This window comes from Dendroctonus ponderosae, unplaced genomic scaffold (assembly GCF_020466585.1).
Source record: "Dendroctonus ponderosae isolate FM_Combo_2020 unplaced genomic scaffold, Dpon_F_20191213v2 Dpon_F_20191213_4, whole genome shotgun sequence".
Taxonomy (NCBI): Eukaryota; Metazoa; Arthropoda; class Insecta; order Coleoptera; family Curculionidae; genus Dendroctonus; species Dendroctonus ponderosae.
In genome coordinates, this window is record NW_026018611.1 from 10,185,818 (window position 1) to 10,212,817 (window position 27,000).

Genomic DNA, 27,000 nt, shown 5'->3' on the forward strand with positions numbered 1-27,000 from the left:
ATTAAAGCCATACATTGTTTTCTTACTGGGACAAATCGTATCATCAACATACCAGATTCGAACATAGAATAGGAATTCGCTAAACCAGAATTTACGTAGGTACTAACTAATCATGGCAAATTCTCGTGCGATGTAGAAAAAATAGGGCGGTTTGCAAAAAAGAAAAATAATTTCAAAAATTATCGACACCTCGCATTGAGCTGCAAAGAACAGTCACGACATTTTTGACTGGGAATTGTATGAATATTGGAAAGCTTTATTGAAATATGAAGGCAGCCAAGTTGCACAGAGGAACTTAAAAGGGGCGGCCAACGAAAATCTGATCACAGACGGATTAGATGGAAGTCCTAAGAATTACCTGCCTTGCAAACACGCCACTAAACACACAGAATAAAAAAAAAACCAGAAAAACCTGAATGAAGAACAATAATCGAAAAAAGCCTCACTGGACGCACGGACCAAACGCCAAAGCTAACAAACCACACATTCACACACGGGCTTAAGACCCAAAAATTCAACCCCTATACGCTGCCGATGTCCAGCCGCTCTCCACTTTTCCGCAAGCACACGCTCTCACCCCTACCGTTCCCCTACTTTCTTACCCCTACCGCCCCCTACTGAATAGAGGGGATGCGAAAAAACTAAGACAGTTTTTTTCAACCCCTTTTTCAGTTTTTCGGCGGGGGTGGGGAAACGCGAGGCCTCTATTCCTTAGTTCCTTGCCATGCGCGCTGTATTCAAGATTCTCTTCTAAGGATTGTTCGTCGCGCTCACCCTCAGGCGTCTTGCATCTCGCCATCCCTCTCACCACCCTTAGACGGTCTCACTTGGAAATATTAGAAGTTCCTATAAGCGTTTCTCTGTTTAGACGCGCGGGGTGTCTCTGTTCAGAGCGTTGTTCTTGCGTATACTCGTCTCTGTCGGGGGTATATTTTAGAGTATATTCTTAGTGTTTAGCAAGCGAAATTAGGAGATGGTTGTTCTTCGAGTATTTTGGCGTCGCGATGCCTTCTTAGTTATCAGCGACGCTCCTTGCAAGAAAGACGCGGTTCGCGAGACGCCGTCGCAAAATCTTGATTCGCGGAAAAATTTGTCTAAGTCAGGAATTTTCATCTTATAACCTTTGCCGGATTTTCAGCAATTCCACTCAAATTCAATCGACATTCTCTCAATTCAATTCAATCAAACGAATCAATCGTGTGGTTTCAGTTTTCCGTAGGAAAAACTTAGTGCGTGTTCGACTTGCGGAAATTGTTTGGATTTCGGAAAAGTTTCCCATCAGCGAGATACTGTTTAATATTGTGCGGTTTTTTTCAAGGGTGAATACCTTATTGGATTCTGCAGTTTTCTTGTGCAATATTTGGTACCTGGTGATCATTCAATTTTAACGTGAGTACTCGCAATTATTTCAAGTTCACTTAGTTTCAAAGTGGTTTTCTACTCGTCAAAGTAAATTAAAGTCTATTATTGAAGTTGTTGAATTTTTCACGGCAAAAAACAGGAGAAAATATAATATAAAATATATATTAAAATAAGTACTTGAAAATGCGCTCAATTGCTTTTATGTATAATCAACCAAAGGTTGTCCCAAACTCAGTCAACCTACTCGTACAGAAATAGCTAGGTATACACAAAAAATCTAAATATGTAGTTGAATTTTGCTTAATGTCCTGTTCATATGCTATAAAGTTTCTAGTTCGACTCATAATATCATTTATGTCTAGTTAAAATTACTCTGAAGTTCAAGTTAATAATTTAGAGCCTTACATTTTCATTGACTAAAACACATCATTTATAAGGCTTGGAGACAACTACGTGCTTAAGCCAATTACTCCACAATGGGTACATAATGGTAGTTATATATATTAGAGAATTTTAATTTTACTTAATACCAATGTAGATTTAATAAAAGGAAGAAACACCCTAAATATTTTGAGTAACACTATGAGCAGTTTTGAGTAAAAAAAGTCCCAAAAGTAATTTTCAAAGAACTTAAGCCTAAATTTTGACTTAAATTGCTGAACCATAAAAGGCCTCATTTTTCTCCAAAAATGACAGCACATGTTTTGAATGCACAGAACGCAAATGAGTTAAATTCTGGATTTTAAATTATAATTTTTAATTTTATTAGTCGACTATTGAATTAGCGTACAGCGGTTAAATATAAGAAAACTATCTAATCATATACAAGAACTTCCTATTTCACTCTTTAATGGTAAAATTACTAGTTACGGTTATTTTAATATACAGAAAACACTCACTTGTGTCTAATTTGAAATAAATGACCACAAAAATAGGATTTTATTGTAGTTCAAAAAATGTCAGTGATCTTCTTTCTGGGACTGGTAAACTAGTTAAAAACAAGACGTTAATTCGCGATAATTAAATAGGGACATTATAAAATACTGGAGAAAACAGCTTTCTTTTACTCACTCGAGTGTGCCGTTTACACCTTAGTCTGCGCGTAAATTAAACACAGATTTTAGAATACCGACAGAAGAGACATTGTTCAAAAGTGTGTTGCCAAGTAAGCTAAAGCATGCAAGCGCAACCATAGAAGACAAAACTTGAAAACCCTTGGAAAGCTTGAAAAATGATGTAGATATCGAACAATATAACGGTTCAACTGGTCTTCGCTTTTATTTGAATTTTAGCAATGGTTACTAAGAATATGTGAATACTTTCTACCGTCATTTGCTGTGCTTTGACAAACGAACGAAGGAAATAGCATTTTAATAAGCGAATAGAAACTGATTGTTCAACATAAAGTACAAATCGAAGAGAACACAGTTGAAGCTATCAGTAATAAAAAAACGTCAATAACCCATAAGTTGAGCAAATTATCTAAATGGCGATGCAATTATTTCCAATATTCCCTATAACTTGCTGCTAACAACGGACTGGAATTACTCTTTAAAGCTAGGAATCAAATAAAGCACACAAATCCTACCTAAGCGTAATTCGTACTTAAAAATGAATAAAAACGCAATTTACCTAATCAAATATTTTCCAAATTTCAAAACAAATAATTTACATAAAAAATATATCTCACTTCTACCAACAAATTTCATTTGTTGGCAACAAAAAAGCTCTCCGGCTAATTCGCGCGCCATTTAATAAGCGATTTTTCAAAATAACTTTAATGTGCTTTTTCATGTCCAATCTAGTTTCGTTATGTGGGTGTAAAAATTTACAACTTTTCAAATGAAATGTGAAAAACCGGTGGATGCCAAGTGCCGTCTTACATTTAAGAGCAATTTTTGCAAATGAAATTGATTTGTTGCATGCACGTAATGGAGATATGGAGAATCTAAGCTCAGAGTTTTATCTCTGACTTAGGGGATTGCTTTTATTTTTTTGCAAAGTCCAACAAAGTAAATCTTTTACCTACATTCAGTGAAATATTCGATCAAATTTCAAGCATTAACCCCCAATAAATGCATACTGACACAATTTTCCGGTGCTTAAAACTGATACAGGCCTTTAAAGACTCGTACAATGAAACTGCTTAATGGCATCTATTAAAAATCATATTTATAGAAAGTCTACATAATAAATAATCAATCCTTTAATTGCTTAGTTTATTGACAATTTTATTACCTGAGCACCATCGTTTCAATAACCAATTGTTCAGATATTGTTGTCAACTATATTCCCAGCAATTTTAATCCGTTAATATTCACCGATGGTTTTCAAAAATTGCCGCTTAAGAACCGTAGTTGGTCTTGGGCTAGTGGGTGGTGCTCAATAAACTCTAAATTAGCTCATCTATTTGAATTTATTTTGACTTTCGAATAAATTCTATACCGTACGATTAAAACCGTGGTAACATAACAGATAATTTTCTTTTCCAGATAACCTAGAATTCATCTAAAGAAAAGGACTTCTACATGCCTTTTCTTGCCTACTGAAACCCAAAGTTCCTACATATAGACCTATCACGAGGGACAGCAACAAACGCTGACCTCGAACCAATTCGATCTACTACCACAAATATTAAGCAAGACTAGATATTATTTTACCGAGGAATTTATTCCTCTAAGCGAACAGGAGTGGTCGCTTATTGCTGTGAAGCCGCAGCAATCACCATTTGACCTCAAGCCGTCAAAATAACAGCCAAAATTTTCACCACGGAGGAACAAAACATCCTCAATAACCTCAAAGTTGAACATGAAAACCTAGTAGCAAAATGGTTACAGAACTCGTTTAAGCTACAAGAAAACGCGGCTTTAGATTTGAGGTCGACGCCTTTACAACCACTACAGATTAGTCCACAAATGACAGAAGTCAATAATAGACCCATATTCAAGATGAATAATGATTTTTGGAATCAAGCGCGCGGTCCGCCTCAGAACATGCCTCAGAATCTGAGCAATTCAAACCAAAATTCCCCGGTGCCGGGAAGCACAAACTCGTTGCCGGCTCATTCACCATCGCAGCAGTCCAACTCGAGTCAGATTCACGTGATCACACCGGGGGCGCTTGCTTTGCAACAAGCTCAGAATCAGGCGGCGCAGAATGCTCAGAATCAGCAAGTTCAGCAAAACGCCATGAATTCCCAACAGCCTCAGCAGGGCAACGGACCCAACCATCAACAGCAACAAGGCGGCCAACAGAGTGCGCAAGGGCAGAATGCTCAGACTGGTGCTCAGGGACCTCAATTAACACCAACAGGTAAACTTTCAACCGTATCAAGCATGCATAAATAGTTAGATGTTTTTATTGAAATGATTGATGTTTTAAAATATTCGTGCTATTAATTATCTGTTCCATTTTCGTACCTTTATCTTAGCAATAATGAGAACAATTGCAAAAGGAAAGCAAACTTTCAATTGCAATTGAAATTTTGCAAAAATCTGCGGATGACAAATATTTTGCGAAGAGGAGAGAAATTCATGAGTATCAGACTAAATGCTCGCAACATAGACATAGAAATATAAAATAACAATATATTTGGAACCGCCTGCAGAAGAATCTGCATCTCTAACTTGCTAAAGAAGAAATCAATCTGGAAATTGAGCCCTAAGCAAATCCTGATCTTTCATCAAATGCAAAAATAAAGAAAAGTGAGTTCTCCGTATTGTCAGCACAAAATATGAATTGAGGCATTTATTTTTTATCAGCGATAGAATGTGCGACCCTCTGCCGCAAAATCAATCAAAGCACTTTCGGAAAGAAGAAGTTCGAACTTCGAAGCACATGAGCCAGTTTGAGACTTTGAGCAGAAATATCATATTTCGGTAAATTAATGAGAGTTAAGCTAATTATTGAATTTACATGCCGTCTCTAAGAAAAAATGACGAAATATTGTCCAAAGATATGGAAAAGAACCTGCTGTTTTCATGCTAATCATAATTCATATCACATCTGATCTAGCATAGAACCTGGTAAGCGACTGTGCTGAAGCAAAAAGACTCCATGATATACAGAAGAATTTATTTCAACCAACTTTGCATCATCGAGTTTTCAAGAAATAATGACGGATGGATAAAATGAACATTTATCACTCACAATAAGATTTGCCTAAAATAAGTCAAGACTTTTACTCGAACGCTTCAATACGCAGGCAGGTAAAACTGAACTTTTCACAGACTTTCCACTGTTGGAATGACCAAGGGGAACCAAATAAAGCTGACCGAAAAAGAACGTTGGAGAAAATGAAATTGAAGTAGTTTTCTGATCGAATGCTGGATTTATACTCAAAATAACAGAATTAGAAGGAATTCGAACAACATTTAGCTCTGCGCTGTCCGTTCTCATTTTCACTTTTTTACTGTTTTCTTTTTAATCATTATGTCGAGCGATGATCAAGAGTCTATTCTTCATCAATACCGTCTTCTTTAAAACCCTCTCTGCCGCAAATCGTCGTTCTGAGCACACTTAAAATGTATGTATTTCTAATTTAAATTGAAGATTCAGTAGGAACGCATACTGTGCCTTCTGCCAAATAATTTCACACCAATTTCAAACATTAGAACTGTCCATCTTTCTAACGGATTTTTTATAGAATAATTCAAGACATTGAAAAGCGTTCGTTGCGAAAAGCAAAAAGTTGAGACGACATTCGTATAAAAGTTCTATTTAGTTAGAACACCCGAATTGCCTCCGTAATTTAAAATGTAATTTGAAAACGTTTTAAAAACTCCTTATGACTGAGGCGGAACTATTTGTAATGAGTTCAGTTTCAATAAAATAAAAATAGCCGCAAGAACGGTTTAATTGTAATTTATTATTCAAAGTTTCTTATTGAGATTAAGTAGAAAATACCATTAGAAGCAAACTTACAAAGAAAAACTATAGAAAATGACGTAAAATCAGAAAAACGCAACCGATAAAGTTCTTAATTCGTTATATTCGTTCTTTATTCGAATACGATGAAAACCACGTCATTTTTCAATACGAATTGGTCAAAAACAAAAGAAACAAACTTTTGAGAACCTCCGTAAAATTAATCTCTTTTTACCACTTAATATTGAATAATTCATCGCCGGCCCTAGCATTAATGCTTGTAAATATATGGTTATGTCTTTCAAAGATTCCAAGTTAAAAATTTAGACTTCAACAACACATATTTGTTAAAAACTGTTGCACATCTACTTTTTGTCAACCTGAAATTAATCTCATGAAAATAGGAAGGTTTAATAAACATAAGTTCTTTATGAACGTTATAACTTCTACATAAATTTGAAGGTCCTTAAATTAAAGAGCAAAACAACACCAATCAGACAATCATGAGAAAAACAGACAATTTTATAGAGCACAAAAATTTCAACATCTTTTTGTTAATTATATTACCAAAAAATACCCATCAACAAAACTTTTCCATTTTATGAAACCCTTAAAAATTACATTAGATGAAAAGCATTTTTTTCTGTTGTGTTCGTTTTGTTTAATTAATCCCTACATGCTTACTTGCTAAAATATGAAAGATACCAACGAGCCAGACGCATTAAAATACTTTTATCATAATACATATGTAAAATTTTACGATAAACTTTGTCTCTAAACTAAGAAATTTTCATATATAAGAAAGAACAATCATTATAAATTCTTAATGAAGGATGCGCGGAAATGGTGTCTTTCCAAATATCCCAAATTTCAGAAAAAAAATCTCACATGAAAGGTTTTATAGTCTTCCTCTAAAAACAAACCTGTAAGTCGGGGAAATTAAATACATTTCTTCAAGCTCCTGCAAAAAAATATTGAAAATTTGAATGATTTTTCAAGTTTTGTCCATTTTAGTGGAACACTTATTGTGTTCAAATCAAATCTTGAGCTTAATTTTGAGAATGTTCCTTTACCTACTTGAGAAGAAAAAGCAACGAAAGTATGATGTTTACGAAGTTCGTAGTAAAATACAAAGGAAAACTATCGGTATGCAAAAGAGTTTTAGATGTTTGCATGTTAATCGTTGCGTGTTGTCTATCTCACCGGGTATTTTAATTATTATCATCGTCAAAGTGCACATACCGAAAGCTCATCACCACTTGTAAAAATCAATAATTTTTAGAGCCGATTTAACATTAATATTTTGCATTAGAAGGCCAACTGCTTCTTGAAAATCGTTTGCCTTCAACATGTTAAATTGGTTCAAAAGTGATATAGCTAAAACCTTTGGGGTTCATTACTAATATAAATGGCATTTGAATAAATGAAAATTTAACTGATAAACATGTAATTTTGCAGGTCAAATGGGAGGACCTCAAGGTCCTCAATCAAACGGGCAAGTTCAGACACCCAATTCGGCCCAAAATCCGATGGGCAGTCCGAACCCCAGTCATATGAGCAGTCCGACGCCTCAATCCACCCACGGACATCCATTCGGGCAACCCAACATGATGGGTCCACCCTTTGGCAGTGGTGCGAACAGCCCAGATAAGATGATGACTGAGAAGATCGTCAATGAATTGCAGGTAGGACGTCATTTACAAATACCCACTTTATATGATTTTCTGACTGGGAATGAAAGTAGTGCGTTTTTTCTATTGATTTGTATATTTTCAAGTTTTAATTTATTTTGTTATCGTTCATTTACCCAACTGAATTAATTCAATCAAAGCCCAACGAATGCTCCCTCGAAAAGTACCACCCGTTAAAAATTACCATCCTTACATAATTTTCGTGACACAAACACAGGTACCCATAAATTAATTCAGCAGTTAAGTTGGACATGTCAGGTTAAAAAAATCATTTAATTGGTACCCTACGACATACACCATATGTTGTACCTGCTGAGCTACCATGACCATGTGTGAATAAAGGGGTTAAACGTAAAATGTGCTTCTCTCTTCGCTTCAATTTATTCCAGTACTCAATAATGCTTTTGTTCAAATGCCAACTTATTAACAAACTCCGAAATATTGCGCACACCAAAAAGTAGCATAATTACACAAAACTCATAATAAAAAGCTACTGCGATGTGCACAGAACCGCTAGAAGAAAAGCTCATTAAACTTTAAGAGTTGGTTCTGAAATAATTGAACATAATTAGCAAAGCAGTGCCGTACAAAAATCCATTGCTTCTATAAATCACTCTCTAGCTTTCTTTTCGTATATACCAAGCTCACATTATTTAACTAAATTAATTTCGTCGAGAAATAACCATGCAATGAACTTTGCAACTTTATAACAGGCTTAGCCACGGATATGTTCTTTCCTCATTATTACGTTTTAATTAAATATTAATTTTTCATGTAAGTTTATTTCCAACTTCGATCAAAGAAATTATAGGCAATGAGTTCTAAGCTGATAAAAAATGTATTTTTATTCATCACCGTTGTTGGCTTTCCCACGATTCGACGTTTTATTGCTTTACGTTCCACAGGAACTTTTAAAAGTCTCTTTTAATTCAACGATGACTTGAACAAGTTTAAAGTAAAAAGAATATGAACTCGCAAAACAGTATTGTTATAGCTCGATTCCAAAGCTAACGAAAAGCTTATTGAATGTTTGAAGCAATTTTTATCAGGTTCATTTTGGAAGGTTTTTCAATTGGCCAATTTCAATTGAAATGGAAATTTTGCTGTCCCTACTTTATTTTATCAAACATTGAGCGTAAATTTCCTTATCGAATAACTAATGTAATCGATGCCATTACACTTGAAAAATCCAGTACTTACTTCATGAGAACATTTTTTAAATAACAAGGCGCTTAGTTCTCTTCACAAGCGACAAGAATATTCTATAAACAACTTGTTGATAAGGCGAAGTATGTAAATGCGCAAATATTTTAATCTTATTTTTGTTCAGCTCAGCTACATTTCAGATTATTTTAAAAAGGTCATGAAAAATTGTGAAACAAAAATCAACCTCAAAGGCCTACAATGCCGTTATTTTTAATACTTAACAGCGAAATCGGTGATTTATAAGTCTGAAACCGGCATATATATTTTTTACTTTGCAGATATTTGCTTTTATTGGAAATTGTTCCGTACTGTGCTAAGTTTGTAATGGGAAAATACAAAAATGTTGTTAAAAATTCCTTAGACACAATTAAATGTGCATAAAATAGAAATTTTAGAATATTCCAATAAAAATTCCATTCCTAAATGTTCCTGTTTCGCCATCTCGTGCTCGACTTTTAAAATAACAATCTGGACGCCATTTTTTAATCAGTGCTCTCTTGCCAAGGTTCGAAGCGTCGCGACGCACCGCGACGCTTTCTCAAATTATTCGTCTTAAATCAGAGAAATTCCGTATTTATAGTACAACCCACAATGTTTGCAGGCAGAATTTTCAGCACAAAACTGTATTAAATTTATAGCAATAATTAAAGTTTATTTATTTACGCTTTTGCCTGAAATAATAAGTTATTTAACTTAATGTTCTAAAAGCATTAAAAATTTGTCCGGGCTAGAGGACAATTGTTGAAAAAGGTTTGCCGTTTAGGGAGCAAAATTTCTTATAATTTCAAACTCCGTTATAATAATCAAAAAAGTAAATGAGAAAAAATTAATAAAAACAGTTTGCTCCAGACATGAAAAACGTTTGGTTTTGATGCAGTAAGAGGAAGCATTGCAATTAATTTTTCTGAGATCGCTTTTATTATTTATACATGAAAAAGGCATTAAGAATATTGTACTAATGTTTTGATTAAAAAACTTGTTCTAAATGTCTTCCATTAGGAATACACAAAAGACTTGATTTGAAACATTTTACGAAATTTCCAGTGCTTGATGTCTTGTGAATTCTAATTTGAACTATTTTGATGCTTAAAAACTAGGGAAAGATGCAATAAAAATAAAATTAATTTCATCATCCTTTTCCATTCGATCGCAAAGCTTATGTTACAACAAATCTTTAAATCAATTAGTATTCGCTTTCTTCAACAACTAGGTATTTTCACCAGCTGGTATTGCTGGGATCGTCTTATAAGCGAAGTAAAAAAAATGTGTATTTTATAATTAAAGCCTGAAAAATTATCTATTCTTTGGTTTCGTAGAAACTTGGAAATGGAGTGCGTCCACATTCTCGATATGGGCAGCAAAAAGCTGGTTCAACGCTTTGAAAAATGCTTTTGATGTATTTATTATAAATTAATAATTAATTCCATATTAATTATGGAGAATTGCAGAGAAATTGTTCGCATTTTTTACTTGATAGGCGGGGAATCGTGGAAAATTACTTGGAAATTATGAACATTTTTTTATAGTTCAATCCGATGTTGGTTACGTATTGATACTGTTTCCGCTGTAATTTGCTATTTATCGACGATTATTAAACCATCAGCAATTTGGATTTTTTTCAGAGGTTTTTATGCTTTCCAACATTTATAACATGTCTTGAGACATCGGGTGATTATAAATTGACCAAAAAGTTACTGATACTCTGCTAAAATTCACGATAATGTTCAGCTATCATTTTTTAGCAATATTAGTGCTTTTATTAAAAATTTAAATTAAAGTTTATTTGTGACTATTAAAAATTTGATTGTTAAATAAAATTACAGCTAAATTAATTGACTAACTATCCAAACATTTGTTCAAAATGTAATCTTATTAAGCTAATAATCACTATATTAACCAATTAAGTAATTCAATACGTTTAACTTATACAATCGTGAGATAAAATCGTATGAGAAACATTGCACGAAACGTAAAATGGCAGACGATTGAAAAAACGCTCATTTAAAAGTGTAGAAATGAGTTATTAAAAGTATTATTTTCCGGTTGGACGATTTGAATGAACTTCAACCATAAAACCGACCAAGCAGCCATTTTATGAGAGATAATATCCATGGCAAAATATGTTAAATACATGTCCATCTTATTACCCAGAGGTATTTAGGATTTTTCCGCTTCCTCGGATGAGAAGTTTCAATGGAGTGATTTCTTAACATTTTCATTGGTCATTTTCATGACATAAAATTGATCATCCGGCCTTAATTATTCTTTGGTTGGTTTTAGTTTTAAAGGTATGGGGTATTGATTTCTAAGTTTTTCATTTATTTTTTGTGCAAATGTGGTTTGTGGCTGGTTAGTTAGCATATAAATCTTTACATTAGAGTACCTACATAGAGATTGCTGAGTATTTTTGAATGAATCAACTGCTTGGAGAAAATGTCTGGTTTGTCTGCTGGGAATGAAGCATGTTCATCTTCTCATCATCATGTCTTTAAAGGAAATATGTGGTGAAACTGAAAGATAATAGCAAACATTTGGGTTTTTAAGCAATTTGCTAGTTTGTCAAGTACTCGACCAAATTTTACTAACCAAAAACAAAGAGATATTCTGCTGTAATGTTTCTGGAAATGTAAAAATTTAAATTTGTTAATATCATTTATTAATTAAAGCTGGTAGAATTTGGATCAAGAGTTGTGTTATATTAGGATTTCGATGCTTGCCACTTTTACTAACCCCCATACTAAACAGCTTCTTTCCCAACTAACGCTGCCGGACTTCAACCAACTTCAACGGAACTCCTCGGCAATTTCGGAGCGTACTCTCGAAGAGTGTTGGACAACTCTGCAGCGAGTGAGTTGGCTTCTTTTCAACCGTGTATAGTATCTGCCCACCTGCTTCTTGTTTTTGTTAGATATATACGTTTTTACTTATAATTTTTCATTCATCAATTGCTTAGTTTTTAATCAAAAAATATTTTTCTTCACGTTTGTGTCCCATTTGTTAAACGAGCTTGTTTCTAACTTAAAGCTGAGCAAAAGTATTCAAAATACTACTAGCAACAAAATGATTAATCTTACTTTTAATTTAATTAATTAATTAATGATTAATACATTTAGTTTAAATATGAAATATATTTCTCTTTTATTAACGAAATGCTTCAATAGTTTCAATCATAAAAGTACAATTTGCAAGTTCAATTTAGGCTTTCTTTTTATTTCGCATTGTTTCGTAGATTTTGATTTCGTTTTTCAATTGCATGCATTTAGTCTTTTTGATACACTGCAACAATTGTTGAGTATGACATTTTGGGGTATTGGAATTAATGTCAGTTATTTAAAAAATGGTAAGTATTTTATTTAGAACTTTATACACTCAAACATCTCTTACCAACACCATTTAACATTGTATAATAAATAACAATTGTATTTATAAATCACGCATATAAGGTCCACATATATTCAGACGTATTTTAATTTTAAATTGATAATTTTTTACATAAAAAGTCGAACTACACCAAGGAATTTAGGAACGAACGCGACCTCTACGAAAAGTTGTTACGCAGCGGTCAAAAACTAAGAAGTTGAGGAGAATCTTAAGGAGGTTTTTAAAATTTGTTTATCAACTATTTTGCATTCAACTAATCGGAAAATCATACTCAACGTCAGTGAATCATCGTAGCATTTATATTGCCTTGAAAAAACCAAGAAAAGAAAAACATCTTATATAGCAATATTAAACGGAATTGAAAAACATAAATTTAGTATGTATACCGTTAGTAAACGTGAAAGCCGCTACCAGCTTCCTTCCCACTGAAAAAGCTGCCTAAAAAATTGTTCACATCTTACCGAACGGTCCTCTAAGCTTTTACGCATACATTAGCGCTTTTTGTTGAAGCCCATAATTAAAATCTATCTTTTACAGCCTCTCTAAACAAAGGGCTTGAATAAAAACTGTATCTTTGTTTTCAGAAACCTCTATTCTTTGATTTAGCCCCTTGGAACGTGAGAAATAATTCGAAACCTTTCATCCTCTTTTACTAACTGTTCTCTTCCTGATCAAGGGTTCTCATTGACTAGGTTTGTTCAGGATTTATTGTCCAAAATGAAAACGTTTTAATGAGAAGCTATTACAATAAACTATTTATCAACTGTTCCAGTTCATGAGTGCTTTTTTATTATTAGTTCTTTGAAAAATCCCAAACTGAATTGCTTCAAATTTGGAAGCTTTTTATTTAAACTTGAAAAACTGATTTATTAATCGTCCTTTGAAATAGTCACATAATCTAGTAGATGAATTTCTTAGCAAACAAATAAAAATAAATATTCAACCTGAATAACACTTCGGAATAAACATAGCTCTCTATATTCACTAACTAGCACAAGACGTTGTTACCTGTACAAATCGAGCCCTACTTTGCATACTAAAGTAATTTAAGGGTTAATTTTTTTTGCTTGAAACAAATAGAGAATCCACAGGGTGTTCTCACAATGTCACCCCTTTGAATACAGTTACCTGAAGGGTCGGATCTGAGAAAGATGATCTATACATACGGCTTTTTCAATGTTTTACAGTTAGAGAATGGGCATTTAAGCATTTGATTGTGTCACGAAATCGTGTCATTTTTTTCCAACCAAAGGTACTGTTCTTGTTGATGCTGTTGATGTAAGTGGTTTGACTAGTTGGGGTTTTGTCTTGGGAATAGTTTTTATGTGCGAAATCGGAAGGGATGGGCTAAAACAACATCTGTTGCTGATTAATTATGAATACGATAAAGTACGTGTTTAGGAAGTGAGAGACTTAAATGAAATCCCAATTATATGTTGATGTTGATGTTCTAGTCAATAAAAACAAAACCCAATTACTAAAGATATTCATTTTGAAAAGTTACCTTTGGTTGCCTGCTAACGATAGCCTAAGTTTGACATTTTGAGCCTAAGTGTGTTGTAAGACACACTCTGGGTAATAGCTCGTGATTTCCTTTTGATAAAGAATTAACACAATCGACACGTTTCCTAACTCTTATTTTAGTAAAACAATTTTTAAATGCCAACCTGTGCTAGAAATTACTAATTGCTCTTAGACTGCGAAGATGTCTGCTGCATAATTACTAATTAAATATAGGACAATATTTGAAGCAAAAAACTAACTTACGCCTGTTTTAAACCCTTTCTTAAAGCGGTAATTTGTAATGATAAATCTACATTTGACGAAATTACCGGCATTCTGGCTATGGGAGATAATTTTTAAATTGGCGATTCTCGACTCGGTATCAAGGTGTATCGCATCGAAAAACCAATAAACGAAATAGACCATAATTCGGGGGTGGAAGTGATCCATTACTCAACATGACTCCAAATTTGGATAATATTCGTGATTGCCGGCAATCAGAAAGAAGTTTCCAATGTAACCGTTTGCTCACCAAGTGTGAATTATCTATAATTTTCCAGTATTCATTTTCATTTTTGCAACTAACCTTTCAAGAGCAGAAATGGCATTTATTTTTATAAATATTGAATGAAAATTGCATTATTTATTTATCAGAACATATGCGTATTTCAGAGGTAAATAACAAACGTTGCGTCCTTTTCTGCTGTGAATTAGTAAATCCTGAGAATAATAAATAGTGATAAAATATGTCTATTTAGCTTCTTGGGTCTGTGGGTCAATATGGTCAGGGAAATTAAACTCTGTTTTCCTTGGGCCAACGTTTCGGCTATATTCAAACTATTTTCAGGGCTCTAAAGGGAAAAACATAGTAGGTTCAGTCTTAATAATAGTCGCAGAAAAAAACTATTAATTTAGTAATTAACATTGGACAAAGGAAAAGAGAAACCAGCATAAGAGTAAAATGAAATATGAGGAACAAGACAAAATTGAAAAACTGGTATAAAGCAAAATCAACATTGTCAATTTATCTATTTTTGAATGTTAATGACTCAATGTATATTGTCGATGACATAGTGAATTTAATTAGTATTTATGATACGTTTGTTAACTATGTTTTTTAAACTACTGTTAAATAATATTAATTTTATACTTTATATTTAATTCTACTCTTATGCTGATTTCCGTTTTCTTCTCTTTATTATTAAGGACTAAATGAATATCTCTTATTGACGACTATGAGATGATTTCTACTATATTTAAAACTGAGAAATATATTCCCTTTTAGCTTCGGTCCCAAAGTCCTTTACTCCCAAAGGTTAAATATAGCCGAAGAAAAATGCTTATCGTGCGTGTTTATTTTCTTTCTTGCTTTAAAGATATTAAGTTTTCAAACATGCTTAAACTTCAGAATGTACATTCACATTATACTTTTCTAATACGCACGATTTATCGGCTGCCCTTAGCTTTTAAAATTAATCTTATGTATGATGTATGACAATCATTATTTATTTGTAAAATATTAACGTAAATCGAATCAAGGCAATAAACTGGGGCAGAATTATGACAATTAAAGACGAAAGTTAACAAACGCTAACAGAATTAAAAACAAGTGGAAAAATTATTGACGATGAAGAATGAAAAACACGACAAGAGTGGGCTTTGGAAAAGTTGCACAAGAATGGCCGAACGACTTAAACGTTGAATGTTTCGAAAAAAGCAGCAAAATATTAGTTTAATTGATTCATTAAACATAAACCGATTTTTAGTTACCGAAGTTTTTTTTTACCGACCGAAGTTAATTAATGTAGAATGGCCGGTCATGTAATGAACAGCAATATCTGAAACCTAAACATTAAACACTATGTTTTTCCTGTTGTAAAAGAACGTTTTGAATTAGTTATATTGAAAGATATCAGGGCATCAAAACAGCGTAATCACCGACACGGTGATAGGAATATGAAAAAGACGCCAAACAAGTTTCGGATAGATAGATAGAGATATTTGAAAAAATCTAGATTGCTTTTCTGCTTTTTTCCCTTTGTATCTTTAGCCACTTATCAGCTGAATAATTTAGCATGTCAACATGAGAAACGTTGTTTCTTCAGGCTTAAGAAGAGAACTTAATCAGAAAGGAGACAGAACGTACCGCTGCAAAAAGCCAATACACTGGGCGAGATAAAAATAATAAAACTGCTGACCTGCACAATATAAAATCTTAGACCGTTCCTTAAGAGTCAACGGTCGATGTGGAGGAATGTGAGACTGTATCGACGTTAACAAACTGCTTAACATGCTGTGGTCGATATTAATGTGAAATTAAACCAGAAATTTTAGTGTTTCCGATCAAGTGAAAATCTTAAAAAAGTGCAAATCAAGAAACTTTCGAGTTGAAAAATCTATTTAGAAATAAACTTGAGGATTTGAAAAAAGGTGCCACATAAATCTCCTACTAGCCACAATCGGTTTGGGTTTACATCTAATAACTACAAATCTAACTGATCTATGCCAGCTGGAGGCGGCTGTCTTGATCGAATTCTCCCACGAGAAAAAAAATGAAAAATACATTTGAAAATATCGACGCCAGTTGAAACATTCTTATAGTGTGCACCTCCTGCATACAGTAAAAAAACCGGTTATTGGGCAGGTTAACAGGAAAAAAATCGGCCTAGGCTTACCATACATACATAAGCAGGAGGAAAAAAGATACCCCAGAAGAAAAGGAGATTAAAAGAAGAGCGGTCATAAAAATTGTGCAGCAGAAGAATGTACGCGACTCACGATGTACGTTGGCGGGAACTAGCTGGTTGGGCCTGAATGCAAGAAAATGATATAACATCGTCAATGCATCCATAAAAATGTCTTGCTAATATCGGTAAACTAATTTATTGACGGTTTTACCTGCTTTTTTCACTCTTAAGGGGCAACAGTAATAACCACTTGTAAGCTTGGAACTGGAACGACCGACGATTAATGGAAAAAACAATAACATAAAACACTTCATTTAGCTCTCGATCTGATTTATGTATTACTGGCAATAATTTGTGAACTAGGATTTAGGCGGTTTCATAATTTACACAGAGGTTTGTTCCACATAATACATCTGAAAAACGAAATCTTGAAATTGCACATCCAGTAGATAACATTTCTCCAATGCTCATAAAATGCTGGTGTTTTTAAATGTCCGCGAATTAGCCCAAAGTATTAAGAAAAACCGTTAAATCTTTCAGTTAGAGTTCAAATTAGGTGTGAACGTGCCGAAGCTAATACGTATTAGTTACATACTAAAATAAATTAGTTTCCCATAGGTGGATAGTTTTTATGAAAACTTCCTGGAACAAAGAAGCACCGCACACGATTGCGTTCCAATTTAAAAAATTCTTTACATATCGAACTTTCTTGCAAGTTTATTTTGCAAAACGTTGGTACACAGTGGTACATAATATCATGCGTATCATTATACGATAGGTTTTAATCCTCGGTCTTTCCATCTTTATTTTGCCCATTGCAAATGCAATCGGGCCGTGTCAGGCAAATATCCATTTTTAACTTATCCAGATTTCAGGACTGTGTGCGTGTGAGTAATTTAAGATTTCCATCACTTTTGCTTCTCTGGAAGCACTGTATAACGTTGCTTTATTGCAGTGTTATTTGAGGAACTGGATAATTAAATCTTCTTAATTCCAGCGGCTTGATTTAATGTTTTTAATAAAGTCAGTAATAATAACAGGGTGAGGTTTATTACCGCAGAAATGTCCAGCAAAAAAACCCCGGTCAACCCAAGCGACAAACTAAATCATCTTTAACATCCCGCTGGCATCGAGGGCGGCTCGATCAAATTTAGGCCATTTTGCACCCTTTTCACACCCCAAGCGAAAAACTTTTCTAATTCGATAATAACTGGATGCATCCATTTTTTTCGCTTCCATACAAATTATTACAAATCGAAGGCATTCAATATATTTTTTGAAGGGACCACCCTTATTGTTGGGGCGAATTTTGTGGGGTGTCGATAAGTATTGGTCTGGAAAAATTAGGGTGAAACACCCCTTGATTCGTCTAGAACCCGTAAATTATTGATGTGGACATTTTATTTCATTCTGCGTTTCAGAAACTACGTCGCAGAAACGTTGCTAACCAACATTGCTTTATAATTGCTACTGTTCCCAAGCCTCAGTCCATGGCAAAGTATTGACCTATTAAATTCATGTTAACGAAATTATTATTGACGCCCCATAAATATCGAAAACCTTCTACACACTGCCGGTTTTATAAGTTTATTCAACTTAATCCAGTGAGATTTCGCAAAAAGGTGGCATTTTTCTTTAAACAAACCGACGTAAAATCACCATTAAACCATCTATAAAAGTCAATGCGAAAGTTTCTTTTAATAAATTACTATTTTATCTATGTCCAGGCATTTTATTACCGCTTGTAAAAAGGACGCAAGATAGGTTTAATGGGTTTTCTTCCAAATAAAACATTTGCATACGTGGATTTTTTTATTTGTTGTTCTATGTCGTATGTTTGATTATATGGCTCCGCATTGGAAGCTTTTAAAAGAACTTTGTATTTATTATATTTATGTAAGCAATTCCCGTTTTTTTTTAAATTTTGACCTGAACATTTTTAAGTTTTCAGTGTTAGTAACTCTATTTTTGCTGCTATTTATTAGAAACATTTGGAATTTTAATAAATACATAAATTTGCGAACATAAAAAAGCGATCGATCATAACTATTTTGCGAAAGAAGTCCGATGCTTAAACATGTCATTTGATTACCTACATATTCAAGGTGTTGCGTGATATGTAGAACAAAATGTAAGTAAATCAACAGCTAGAAAAGAAAACTAGGATATTTTAGTTCAGGCTTCAATAGTCCAAAGTTTGTAATCAACTTCATTTACACACGTCTTCTGTATATTTTCAACATATGTTTTTTTTTTCGGTAACATCAGTGATGGTAATCAATCTTTTCAAGGCTGCGAACTCAACAAAAACTCGTCACAAAGATTAAAAGTAAATTTCAACACCTCATACTGGCATGATACAGCGTAAAAATCCGGTTCACATAGACAAAAAACCGACCCTTATATTAGTTTTAAATGAAGGGGTTAATTTTTTTTGGTTCGGATTACTGGCAAATTTAGTGACATTGTTCTGTGAACTGCGCTCTATGAATATTGTTTTTTTTGTGCCAAGCCTTGAGGACAAATGTTACAAAAAAAGTTAAATAAATATTGGCAAAGTGACTATGGGAAAATAGCTCGATGTAAGAGATTTTGTTCCCATAGTGAAAATATCGGTTTTTTTTTTGGTTTTTTGGAGTTTGGGTTAAGTTTTATTGTGGTAACCTCTAGTAATCCAAAAATAGACCGAAATGTAATCAATTTGCTGCTGAACACAACGCTATAAAGCAGTTTGTTATTATAAAATTTATGTCTAATATTTATCATGTAACATTCCAGTTTAGGTGGATGATCATTTATTTTAAGGCCTCGGAATTCGTTGAAAAATCCCGACCAGCTCAACCCGTTCATTCATTAATTCCCAAAAGCCAATTTCGCAACTTTTTTGCTTCGAATTCTCTTTTTCACGCATCCACGTACGTTCATTTGGCCATTAGAACCGAGTGGAAAAAAGACCGCAAAATTCCTGACCGTTCATGACCCTCCTCATTTTTATTTTGATGACCAAATTGCCAATGGCTACGTTTACATCAGACGGTTTGCGATATTTTAAGATTTTTATCACCTGAATGAGCTTAACAACTTCAATTTTTTATTTTTTTTATTATATTCGTCTAAAATTACAGTTTTGTGCATTTTTGCAATATATGTTGCCCTCTTCTCTTTGACATGATTGAAATTAAACTGGCATCAAGAGCTCTGTAATTCAGGCAACAATAACTCCATAGATTCAATGTTATATCCAGGAACTAAATATGCATTCAAAATCAAGAAGGAATAATGAAAAATTTGAAAAACACGTCATTTACAAGTTTATAAAATATTGTAATTTTTTTTAGAACTGCGGCTTTAAAAGTTAATTTACATATATTTTTATGCGTAGTTAAACAATATTTTGAGTTCATTGGGATTTTTGGTAATAGTTTTCATGGCAGTAGAAATTCGGATGTTCCGAACAAAGGCCGGTTTGTTGAATTTGAAAAAAGCACATTCTTGTCTTTCAAAAAAGTGTAATCGGGTGCAGATGCTATTGAAGCTAAATGCATACATTTTATTTAAAAATTTAATTTTTTGGACAATTCGTGGTATGGTACCTACAATGAATCCAATTGAGAAAAAAAATATTTTGCAGTTATTTATATTGAATATTTGCAACTTTGAAACCGGACAGTGTAGAAAATGAAGTTCCACTTTACTAGAAGGTTAATTTTCTTTTCCAAAAGTTTTATTTTAAATAATTTTATTATTTGGACGAGTTTGCGATTGCCCTGAATATTGCTGATTAAAACCAAATGTTTTATTGAGGCTTTCATTCGTATATGTTATTCTCGTTTCTATGTCTGCTTACAATGTTCTACAGAGTGTTTTAAATAATGTGTTTTCGGACAAATAATTATTATTGTTATTTCAAGAAAAACACTTTGAACAGCAGCAGAAACAAAACTAGCAGCTGGGTTGATCTCCTGCATATAATTTTGGAAAATCGTTTCTAATTTTGCAAACAAACTCAAAAAAAAATTAGAGTTATGGTGATTTTCAAATGACGACCACGAGGGGAACGAAATGGAATCTTTTTTTTTTTACTATTTGATTACAGAAATACGATATTTAATGTTTTATATGAAAATCTCTTTTAAGTACTACATATTAAACCTACTTATTAGCCTTTAAAGCAGCTGAGTAATTGCGGAAAGTACGAAATTACGAATTCGAAGAAAGAAAGAAAATGCCAAATAAAGCAAGATTAAGCTGTAGATGCCAATATTTCACTTGTAGCTTACTACAGCCCCTGAAGAGCAGTTTTAGAAAATACTACTCAAAACCGAAAAACCATCAAATCTATATACTTCATACTAACAACAGATTTAAAGAGTTTTTGCTTTTTACTGTGTAAACGAGACCATAAAGATGTTGTTTAGATTTGGGGGTCTTTGACATTGTGGTCCAGAAAAAATCTGCTGAATGCTAAAAACGGCCTGCAACGTTATCGCAGCTTTTTTGCGCCAAGGCCGCTCGCAGCAGGACTTTTAAAATGTTGTGTGTGGTCGGGGATTATAATCGGCTGCATACGCAAACCGAATAAAAAAATCGACTAACGGAAAATTTGCACCTTTCCAACAGTTGAAATAATAGTTTTACAAACATTGTTACATACAGACATAATGTGAATGGTTGAGAAACCTTGGGATGCCGTGAAAGTTCATATTGCCAAAATTGCATCAACAAGTGAAGCTTCCATAATAATTGAGAAAAATGCAAAGAGGGTTATTTTTAGTAATAATCAAGACAAAGGAAAAACTTGCAAAACATTTGAAAACGTTTCATCTACCTCCTGAAAAAGCCATCACAAAACAATAATTTATTGTACCACAAAGCCTACATTAAAAGCAAAAAAATATCGACCTGTCTGAACCATCCTTCAGCTGTTCATGGTCAGTGGAAATTTGTAACTCATCGAACGATAAAGCCAAGGAAATATTCAAAACAGATATTTTACAAATAACACGATTTGGGATAAGAAGTACATATTTCCAGGACTGTGCTGACAAGCAAAATTAAAATAAGCCTGTTTGTTTTACGGCGGACTGGCACGAGAACGGGGGCTACGGCAAAAATATCGAAAATGAAAGAGCCAAGTTCTTCTATTCTTTTGAGAAAATTAATTTCAGAACTTGATATTAGCAAACATTTATTATCAAGCGGCGTTTTATTTTGTAGCGGGAAATAGGACGAAGAAAATTTTAATAGGATCGCCATAGAATAGTGAACCATGTTTGCAAATTTTAGCAACAAGTTTTCTTTGTTGTTTTTCAAATGTCTGAACTAATTTGCTATGCAATATGAAAAATATATGGATCACTATTGAAAGTGACTGTGAATTAGGCTGTTATGTCAAATGTTTATAAAACTATGCTTTTTTCATTTTAATTCATATTTCGCAAAGACGATAAAATCACAGCAAGTTCCGATTTATCTTTGTTTCAAAAATGCCACCAAATGGCGTGATCTGCGGCCATTATTAACTAAAAATTTTCAAATTACAAGTTTGAAATCTAATTTCATCATATCGCATGTCAATATCTTCTATATTAGGAAACAAAATTATCGTCTTAGAGTTTCCTTTGGCTTTGGCCGATTCAACGGCGAAGAAAATTGCCACCGCTCATAAAATAAGCCATGGTTTGAATAAAAATTGCAACCTAGTGCACGCCATAGTTTTTACCTATTTTATACTGTTTTGCTTAGGTATTATAAATGCTTAGAATGTTCTAGTAGTTCTTCGTGTCTCATTTAAATCACGATTATCTCACAAGTGGTCCTGAATTTTAACCAGTAAAGCAGACTGATCAAAAATTAATTGGACCTGATTTTAATCATACAACATTTTCAAGCGCACTTCCTATAGTTAAACGCATAACTGCAGCTAAAAAAATACAAATCCTCTCCAGCGCTAAGTAGCAGAATTACCAAAAACTATGCAAGAAATTCGGAAACTAATTGCGATCCTACAAGTGTACTCTACCAAGTAAAAAACACTCGATCGAGTCTCAAAAGGTAAACGAAAAACGCGGAGAAAAACTTTCCCACCGTCCGCTTTTAAAACTCGTGTTTTCACAAAAGAAAATAAGAATTTATTTTTAAGTGGTTCGAAAGAGATAAAAGAATGGAGGCACTTAGCGGTAATTCAGTTAGAAAACATTTTCTTTAACTCTTTGGTCTTAAAAAGTTGTCGAAGTGTCTGATAATTGAGAAAAATTAAGGAAAACGAGGAAAAAAGAATAATGGCTGAGGAAAAGTTTGTTGTTTGGACAACGGTAAGGTATTTTCGTTTTTAATTCTTGGGGCGGTGACTCTTCAGCGTTTAAGGGTTGTTTGAGGCAAATAAAAACTTAGTAAAATTTAAAATGAAATGAAATACACCAAATCAATGAAGTTGAAAATGAAATTGATTTAATAATAATTTGTTATAAGTAGATCTTTTTAACTAAACTAGGCGACAACAAGAGCAAGCTGGAGTCAAAATTAAAAGTTTTCAAAATAATGATAAATTTATTTGTTTATCCTTTGGTTGTTGAGCAAGTAGAGCAGATCATTTACATTTCTTAGAAAATACTTTACACATTGCAAAAGAGGAAAAAAAGTTTTAAACGATTCGCGTGCATATTTAGCAGTACAACTTAATTGCTCTTAAAATGGTCGGTCATTCTAAGTACAATTTACAACGAGCATCTACATGATTACAAACAGATATACAGTTATATCTTCATCACCTCACAAGGACCTAATTTTCTTATTTTCGCTCTAACTTATCGATCGGTTTTAATAATCAATAAATTGTATGAACAAAAAAATCAGGTCTGTTCACATCCGTGTCCATAACAGAACACTGGTCATTATAAGAGATTATCAATTCAACACAGGAAGAAAGGCTAATTACATTCTGCTTAATTGAGCATCGTCTACTAGTTCGCCATGCTTGTTGCTACGTAATCTGACATATTAGAAATTTTAAATGCGTTTTCATAATTTATTGAAAATGATCTGATTTTATTGGCAATCGTTGGCAGAATTAAGAGCGATTTTCGCAATTTTCGGCAGAATTTTAAGAGCATCCTTGAAGGATGTTGGACATTGCATAGTTTTCCATTTTTTTATAGTTATTATGAAGTTATAGATGAAAACGCATTACAACTACAGATACAGGTAGTACCAATATAGAAAACACAAAATCTCTTTAATAAAACACAGCAATTTTTCGGGTGATCTAAAACATAAGCAAACATCTATTGACCTCAGATACACCTAATATAATTATTATCCAAAGTAATTATAAATGATAATGGATAATATGAAACAGATTGTGACATTTCTCGGGATGTAAATAATTTTCCAGGAAAAAAATCCCCCAGATTGCGATTTTAATCCGCGATTAAGCGGGGTGTTAAAGCAAACAATCGCCGAAGGGCCAAAAAATGAATTTCGCGCCCTTTTATTTGAATAAGAGCAGAAATTAAAAATCATCGGGCTGTGAAAAAATTGGATTTTATTTGAACAGTATTAAATAAAAGTTTCAGCCGGCTCGGGTTAATCTTTTTAGCCATTTAAAAGATTCTTCGGTATTAGTTTAATAATTATTAAATGGTCTTATAAAGCGGCATTTGAAAAAGTTTGCTGCCGTTTTAACAGCCAGGCAAAATTGGAACCTACATATTTAAAGGCGGGTTTTTTCATATCCGGACATAGATTTTATTTACTGTAGGTACTTACTAAGATTTATTCCGAATAGAAATGAAACACGGCTAGTTTCATATTCGCGCAGCGTTGCTCAACGGACAGTTTTGTATCAGCTTTATCTCACCTTCGGAATTAATTCAGTGAAACGAAAACTTGCAAAGACTTAACAAAATGTGTCGCTTTCTAAACTTGTCCTATTGACTTTTTCAATTTTCTGTTGATGCTATTTCTCCACATACTCAGCATTTTAAAAGTTCAAATAAAGCGAGTAAATATGCACATGCAATAATTGTAGGCCTGTTAAAATCCTTAAAACATCGCTGAACAATAAACGAATATTTGCTTACACATCAATCCTCATTTCGTACCCTTGAAAAACCCCCCTCTCGTCTTAAAAAAACGCCTTTTTCAATCGGGGTAGGCCATGAATCAATGCAAGGCCGACTTGATGCAGGCTGGTTGCAAATTCGAATGCAATGCGAGACGCACACATGCATTTTGCCATCGAGAAGGCTTAGCAAGCGCGAATTTACGCATCTTTTCCGTTCGTCGACTGTTTTTTTTTTAATTTTTTTCGTGTCGATCGCAGTTTTTTGTCGAATCGCGGAAAGTAAGAATCTAGCAGACCTGGTAGTGGGTGCCTATGGGAGCCAACCAGTATAGAGTGTGGAGCATGTGGAAATGTCAAAGTTGTCAAATTTCGAAACTGGATAACGTTCAGGGTGGGCGATGACTGACTTTAAAAATGTTAGGATATTTGAAACAGTGAAGTGGTCGTGTCGGCCTCAGCATTAAGGATTATTGTTTTTATAGTGATAATTATTTGCAAAATGATGGAGGCCAATGATCCAACGGTAAGCTGCCAATAACGCACTTTAATTGGAAAACCTGTTTAATACGCACAATCAGACATACGGCAATTTTTCGTTTGATTTCATTATCTTATCTCTCTCTTGATCCAACCGTTTGCTAGATGCAATATTACAGACGTCCATATTTCTAATGGAATTATCAATGAAATAAGAACAATTTTAGTGTCAGCTTACGGATCTCAATTCATTACGCATCACGCAACATAATGAATAATGCAATTTTTGTTTAAATATGTACCATTTACTGATTTCTAAGGTTGTGCTGCTGTCTAGACGGTGCTTTATACAACAGGAGCCAATGTTCAGTTTTATGCACTTGATTTTCTTTTTATTATGCACTATATTAAGAGCTGGATTATTTGTCATCTATTCGTCTAACCATTCTTTTAACTGATGAACCTACAATTAGTCACATGAAACGGTTATCTGGCATAAAAAATTACTTTTCAGCGCCTTATTTCTGAAATCCACTCAAACATATCTAGCCAAAAATTGTTTTTTCCACGTAGAAGAACAGAAAGTAAGTTTGTCAGCAACTAAATGAGTAAACGTTCCATTCTTGGGTACTTCGAATACCCCAAATTTAATCAGAATCTCAAAAAATAGTTCAAAAATACAATGAACGCAATAATCTCCCTTATTTGTAGAGAACACTATCATTATATCCAATTATGTAATTACTAGCACTCATATTTTATATATTTTTATGTTTTTCAACTTCGCGTCCTACTCGTATACAAGTAGATTTGCTACCGTTACCTACATAGTTAGTGTCTTATTTAGCACTATTTTACATTTCCACATCCATGATTAGTATTCCATTGAAACACGTTTTGACTTATCAACATTTCTTTAGCTTATCAATTTTCCAATAAATTTCAATTTATTTTGCATAGAGAGACTGGTCTTTATTACGTAAAACTTAACTATAAACAGCCCGGAAAAATTGTAATCTTGCGAATTACTAAGTATTACGAACTGGAGCGCAAACGAGTTACTTTTGCAAATAACACATAACTTTTAAGTTCATTCCCCTAAAAAATGGAACATCAAAGTATGTATTTAATTAAAATAATCCTGAATTAATCACTATAAATAATTGAACTGGCAACACAACCTTATAAAAATAAACTCGTTTGAAACGTACACAAGATATATTTTTAACAATTTGGAACAAATAAATTCGACCAAAACGGAAGGTGGAGACGCGGAGAAACAATGTAAAAATGTGCCTTTTAGTTGGTTTTTTTAATTCGTTTGGATTTGTTTCCTAGTTCCTATATATAGGGTGTTCCATATTGTCATGTAAATATTTCTAGTCATTGAATGGCGTCTATCTACGTAACAGCGTACACGTTTTGAAAGTATTAAATAAATCGCATATCCAGGTGTGTATTCGGTTTATCTCATACTTTAGGCATTAATTAATTCTTCCCACATTAGAGATTCCAATTGACTTTTACGGAAAACTTCTTCCGTAAACTCTACGAAACATGTATGAAAATATGCCTGCATCTATACGAAACGTATGAATATCAGAATTAATGTTAAAAGAGAAGTTACTGGTTCACAACAAGACAATATATTTTCATGATATTCAGGTTCATAATTTTGTTGTTGCCGAAGAAATATCTTGACGTTCTATTAATTTTACATTTCGAGTTAGCGCATTCTTCTTTATAAAAGTAACATAAAAAT

The 27,000-nt window shown here is 33.4% G+C and overlaps 1 protein-coding gene across 8 annotated transcripts in view; it reads left to right on the plus strand.

Annotated features, from left to right (window-relative positions):
- Nucleotides 1–27,000, plus strand: part of LOC109533413 (zinc finger protein 768) — a 117,040-nt gene that overhangs the window by 7,643 nt on the left and 82,397 nt on the right. For 6 of the 8 annotated variants that reach the window (XM_048666134.1, XM_048666132.1, XM_019898724.2 and 3 more), the window contains exons 2-3: nt 3,855–4,674; nt 7,687–7,913. In XM_048666134.1, coding sequence (XP_048522091.1) covers nt 4,278–4,674; nt 7,687–7,913 — 624 coding nt within the window. In that variant the 5' untranslated portion in view covers nt 3,855–4,277. Of the gene's footprint in view, nt 1–1,007; nt 1,390–3,854; nt 4,675–7,686; nt 7,914–11,792; nt 11,973–27,000 lie in introns of those variants that run through there. The other 2 variants (XM_048666133.1, XM_048666139.1) reach the window with 2 other exon arrangements.